Source organism: Cetorhinus maximus, chromosome 19, assembly GCF_964194155.1.
Source record: "Cetorhinus maximus chromosome 19, sCetMax3.hap1.1, whole genome shotgun sequence".
NCBI lineage: Eukaryota > Metazoa > Chordata > Chondrichthyes > Lamniformes > Cetorhinidae > Cetorhinus > Cetorhinus maximus.
In genome coordinates this window covers 97,638,386-97,644,385 of record NC_135897.1, presented here as the reverse complement: position 1 = coordinate 97,644,385, position 6,000 = coordinate 97,638,386, and the positions used below count along the sequence as shown (strand labels likewise).

Genomic DNA, 6,000 nt, shown 5'->3' with positions numbered 1-6,000 from the left:
CCCCATAAGAAGATCTCCATTTGTCAAAAGATTTCTGTCCCCATCCATTGAACACATTGAAGACAGAGATTGATTGATTTTTTGGATTAAGGGATATGGGGATAGTGTGGGTCAATGTAATTTAGGTTGTTGGTCATGATGGTTAGCCTGGAGGGGCTGAATGGGCTGCTCCTGCTCCTATTTTTGATGTTTCCTTGAGGCCTTTAAGTTGCCATTTAGTGTGTCGGCCTGAAGAAGGCTAAAGACACAAAGCCTGGTAGGGTGGTCATTCATCCAGTTTTATACTGGACAGCCTGGTTTTTATTCAGTCTGGCCACTGTCCGGTACCGGATGGTTTTATGTCCAGTATTTTGTGCCTTAGTCCACTTACCACATGTAGCATGGGCTACATTCCCTTTCCCACCTGCAAGTCTCAAACTGACTGGGACACAGAATGCAGAAGTTGGTTTTCCTTATCCCCACCCCACCCCCCTTTGTTTCTCAGTTACTTACTTGCAAATGGGCATTATCCATCTCGAACCAAAATGAATTTCCATACGTGATGACGTCAATTCCGTGTGTTGCTGCAGTGTCCAGAATTAGTAGCCTCAGGCAGTGTCTGCCCTACATAATGGGCTACAGCAGGCTGAAGGCCCAAAGCCTGTAGGTCGACAAGAGTCCTGCACTTTAACACAGTGCAAGACTTTTTCAAAAGGAATAATGTGGCCAGTCTAAAGACCCATTTGGAAATTTCAGGCATCAGAACCTTCATGCTTATTTGGCCAAGCCTGTCATGCTGGGGGGTGGGGCGCAGTTGTGGGGGTGGGGTGGGGTGAGAATTTGGCCTCTGTATCAGTTAGTGCTTTTAGCTGCTGATTTTACTCAGAATACTTTGTACATTTATTACAGAGAACATTTACCCTGCTCAAGCGAAGCAAAGTAAAGGAATCTAGCTGGTGAACAAAGTCTTTGTCTGATCGGCTATGCTTTACTTTGGTGATATTTGGGGGAGTGGTAGATTCCTGAGCCCCATTTCCTTAACCCTGAACCCTGAACACACAACAGGCAGGAGGAAAATACCTATTGCTCGGAGTTGTTGGACGTGGGTGTGAGGGCTCTGAGGAATGGACCTCCATCTGACATCCCTGCTTTAGGCACTGCTTATTACTGTGTGAGTGAGTTCAGTAAATAGCAGAATGAGGTTGAATTCCAAGTGGTTGACCAATATCAGAGTGAGTGACCAATCTTGAGGTCCATTAATTGAATTGTCTGCCCTTTCCCTTTAGGACTATGTATGGGGGATTCACAATGATTCTCAGTGGAAATACACAGCTTTTCCAAGTCCAGAAACTAACGGATGATGATGTTTCAGTCCTGGTTCATCTCCTGCAACGAAACACATACATCACAGGTCAGTCCTCATCCATCCAAGTAACCAACATTCGGCCTTAATTTCATTGAAAACAGTTTACTTTATTCCATAAACTCCCCACCCTGCTTTCGTGACAGTTTCATGGAGCAATACATTATGCAACCAAGCAGGAATAAAGTGATTTTAGATCTAGTATTATGCAATGAGGCAGGGTTAATTAGTAATCACATAGATCCACTGGGAAATAGTGATCATGTTACAATTGAGTTCCATATTAAGCTTGAAAGGGAAGTTCTCCAGTCCCAAACAAGAATTTTTTTAAGGCAGAGCTAGATAGATTCTTATTAAGCAAGGGGGTGAAAGATTATCAGGGGTTGGCAGGAATGTAGGGTTGAGGTCACAATCAGATCAGCCACGATCTTACCGAATGGCAGAGCAGGTTTGAGGGGCTGTATGTTTGTCTGTTAATCTTAAACAAGGCGAACTAAATAGGAATGAGGGTTAATAGAAACAGAAAATGCTGGAAAAACTCAGCAAGTCTGGCAGCATCCGTGGAGAGAGAAACAGAGTCAAAATTTCGAGTCCATATGACCCCTCTTCAGAGCTCTGAAGACAAGTTGTATGGACCCAAAACATTAACTCTGTTTCTCTCTCCACAGTTTTTCCAGCATCTTCTGTTTTTTATTCCAGATTTCCAGCATCCGCAGTATTTTGCTGTCATCATTAGGTATGAGGGTTAATGAGGTTTATAAATAAAAAGGGATACCAATAAATAAACAGTATATAATATTTAAAGGAACAATTTGTAAGGGTTCAACAAAAATAGATTCCGCTGAAAACAAAAGTCAACAAGAAAAATCCAACCGTGGTTTCCCGAGGAAGTTAAGGATAGAATTCGATTAAAAGATGCGGCTTATAACGTTGCAAAGAACAGTGGACAGTCTGAGAATTGGGAGTGTTTTAAAAACCAGCCAAAAAGTTGATAGAAAGGGGTGAAATAGAATATGAAAGTAAACTAGCCAGGAATATAAATAACAGATTGTAAGAGCTTTAACAAGTATATAAAAATGAGGAGAGTACCTAAAATAAACATTGATCTCTCTGAGGCAGAGACAGGAGAAATTATCATGGGGAGTGGGGAAACATATAGGGCAACAGTTTCCCCCCATTGGGGGGGATGTGTGGGAGCGGGCGGGTGGGTTCCCGATCAGCGCCCCCCCCGGTTGGGGTCGTGCTGCCAATTTACATGGGTGGGCCAATTAAGGCCCGCCCAGTGTAACGTCCGCTAGGAAGCGCTGTGCGTTCCCTGTGCGGGTGGGGGTGTGCGTTCCCTGTGCGGGTGGGGGTGTGCGTTCCCTGTGCGGGTGGGGGTGTGCGTTCCCTGTGCGGGTGGGGGTGGGGGTGTGGGTTCCCTGTGCGGGTGGGGGTGTGGGTTCCCTGTGCGGGTGGGGGTGGGGGTGTGGGTTCCCTGTGCGGGTGGGGGTGTGGGTTCCCTGTGCGGGTGGGGGTGTGGGTTCCCTGTGCGGGTGGGGGTGTGCGTTCCCTGTGCGGGTGGGGGTGGGGTGTGGGTTCCCTGTGCGGGTGGGGGTGTGGGTTCCCTGTGCAGGTGGGGGTGTGCGTTCCCTGTGCGGGTGGGGGTGTGGGTTCCCTGTGCGGGTGGGGGTGGGGGTGTGGGTTCCCTGTGCGGGTGGGGGTGTGGGTTCCCTGTGCGGGTGGGGGTGTGGGTTCCCTGTGCGGGTGGGGGTGTGGGTTCCCTGTGCGGGTGGGGGTGTGCGTTCCCTGTGCGGGTGGGGGTGTGGGTTCCCTGTGCGGGTGGGGGTGTGGGTTCCCTGTGCGGGTGGGGGTGTGGGTTCCCTGTGCGAGTGGGGGTGTGGGTTCTCTGTGCGGGTGGGGGTGTGGGTTCCCTGTGCAGGTGGGGGTGTGGGTTCTCTGTGCGGGTGGGGGTGGGGGTGTGGGTTCCCTGTGCGGGTGGGGGTGTCGGTTCCCTGTGTGGGTGGGGGTAGGGGTGTGGGTTCCCTGTGCGGGTGGGGGTGTGGGTTCCCTGTGCGGGTGGGGGTGTGGGTTCTCTGTGCGGGTGGGGGTGGGGGTGGGGGTGTGGGTTCCCTGTGCGGGTGGGGGTGTGGGTTCTCTGTGCGGGTGGGGGTGGGGGTGGGGGTGGGGGTGTGGGTTCCCTGTGCGAGTGTGGGTGTGGGTTCCCTGTGCGGGCGGGGGTGGGGGTGGGGGTGTGGGTTCCCTGTGCGGGTGGGGGTGTGGGTTCCCTGTGCGGGTGGGGGTGTGGGTTCCCTGTGCGGGTAGGTGTGTGGGTTCCCTGTGCGGGTGAGGGTGTGGGTTCCCTGTGCGGGTGAGGGTGTGGGTTCCCTGTGCGGGTGGGGGTGTGGGTTCCCTGTGCGGGTGGGGGTGTGGGTTCCCTGTGCGGGTGGGTGTGTGCGTTCCCTGTGCGGGTGGGTGTGTGCGTTCCCTGTGCGGGTGGGGGTGTGCGTTCCCTGTGCGGGTGGGGGTGGGGGTGTGCGTTCCCTGTGCGGGTGGGGGTGGGGGTGTGGGTTCCCTGTGCGGGTGGGGGTGTGGGTTCCCTGTGCGGGTGGGGGTGGGGGTGTGGGTTCCCTGTGCGGGTGGGGGTGGGGGTGTGGGTTCCCTGTGCGGGTGGGGGTGGGGGTGTGGGTTCCCTGTGCGGGTGGGGGTGGGGGTGTGGGTTCCCTGTGCGGGTGGGGGTGGGGGTGTGGGTTCCCTGTGCGGGTGGGGGTGGGGGTGTGGGTTCCCTGTGCGGGTGGGGGTGGGGGTGTGGGTTCCCTGTGCGGGTGGGGGTGGGGGTGTGGGTTCCCTGTGCGGGTAGGGGTGTGGGTTCCCTGTGCGGGTGGGGGTGGGGGTGTGGGTTCCCTGTGCGGGTGCGGGTGGGGGTGTGGGTTCCCTGTGCGGGTGGGGGTGGGGGTGTGGGTTCCCTGTGCGGGTGGGGGTGGGGGTGTGGGTTCCCTGTGCGGGTGGGGGTGGGGGTGTGGGTTCCCTGTGCGGGTGGGGGTGGGGGTGTGGGTTCCCTGTGCGGGTGGGGGTGGGGGTGTGCGTTCCCTGTGCGGGTGGGGGTGGGGGTGTGGGTTCCCTGTGCGGGTGGGGGTGGGGGTGTGGGTTCCCTGTGCGGGTGGGGGTGGGGGTGTGGGTTCCCTGTGCGGGTAGGGGTGTGGGTTCCCTGTGCGGGTGGGGGTGTGGGTTCCCTGTGCGGGTAGGGGTGTGGGTTCCCTGTGCGGGTGGGGGTGTGGGTTCCCTGTGCGGGTGGGGGTGTGGGTTCCCTGTGCGGGTGGGAGTGTGGGTTCCCAGTGCGGGTGGGGGTGGGGGTGTGGGTTCCCTGTGCGGGTGTGGGTGTGGGTTCCCTGTGCGGGTGCGGGTGGGGATGTGGGTTCCCTGTGCGGGTGGGGGTGCGTTCCCTGTGCGGGTGGGGGTGTGGGTTCCCTGTGCGGGTGGGGGTGTGGGTTCCCTGTGCGGGCGGGGGTGTGGGTTCCCTGTGCGGGTGGGGGTGTGGATTCCCTGGGTCGGGAGCGCACTTTCACGCATGCGCGCAATAGAGCATAACTCATTTCCCTGAGGCAAAGCGCTGCCTTCAGGGAGATTGGCTCAGGTTTGAAACATTGAATAAAGATTAGAAAAAAAAATTACTGCCATGTCCCCTCATGTGCCACTGTCACGTGACTTGGGACATGTCAATTTCTTTTATTTAGACATTTAATACAAATTTTAATAATCTCATGGAACCTCATCCAGCCCATGGATGAGGTTTCACATTTCTTCGGAAGCCGGCCTGGGCTCCCGGTCTGCCGGCCTGGGCTCCCGGTCTGCCCGCCTGGACTCCCGGTCTGTCCGCCTGGGCTCCCGGTCTGCCGGCCTGGGCTCCCGGTCTGCCCGCCTGGGCTCCCGGTCTGTCCGCCTGGACTCCCGGTCTGCCCGCCTGGACTCCCGGTCTGCCGGCCTGGGCTCCCGGTCTGCCCGCCTGGGCTCCCGGTCTGCCCGCCTGGACTCCCGGTCTGCCGGCCTGGGCTCCCGGTCTGCCGGCCTGGGCTCCCGGTCTGCCCGCCTGGACTCCCGGTCTGCCCGCCTTGTCTCCCGGTCTGCCCGCCTGGGCTCCCGGTCTGCCCGCCTGGACTCCCGGTCTGCCCGCCTGGCTCTCGGTCTGCCGGCCTGGACTCCCGGTCTGCCCGCCAATATTAAGGCTGGACGGGCAGGTCCATTGATTGATTCAATTACTTTATTAATGGCCTTAAGTGGCCATTGACAGGTTGGCGAGCGCGTTGCCAATTCGGCTGCGCGCCTGCTGACCTGAAAATGTAAATGACGCGGGGTGATGTCGGGACACATGCCTGATATCACCTCGCGTTATTTTACATGTCAGTGAGCGAGCTCGCCAACTGGAAGATGCAGCCCATAAGATCCTGAGGGGTCTGGACAGGGTGGGTGTGGAGAGGATGTTTCCTCTTATGGGAGAATCTAGAACTAGGGGCCACTGTTTAAAAATTAAGGGTCGCCCATTTAAGACAGAGATGTGGAAAAATGTTTTCTCTCAGAGGTTGTGAGTCTTTGGAACTCTCTTCCTGAAAAGGTGGTGGAATCAGAGTCTTTGAATATTTTTAAGGGCAGACGAGATAGATTCTTGATTAACAAGGGGGTGA

At 56.5% G+C, this 6,000-nt stretch overlaps 1 protein-coding gene across 1 annotated transcript in view; it reads left to right on the top strand.

Annotated features, from left to right (window-relative positions):
- The first annotated feature begins 5,105 nt into the window (after positions 1–5,105).
- The window catches only part of LOC144694285 (uncharacterized), a 67,680-nt gene continuing 66,785 nt past the window's right edge, over positions 5,106–6,000 (top strand). Inside the window, exon 1 of the mRNA XM_078564621.1 lies at positions 5,106–5,523. Within this exon, the coding sequence (XP_078420747.1) occupies positions 5,106–5,523 (418 nt within the window). The remainder of the gene's footprint in view (positions 5,524–6,000) is intronic.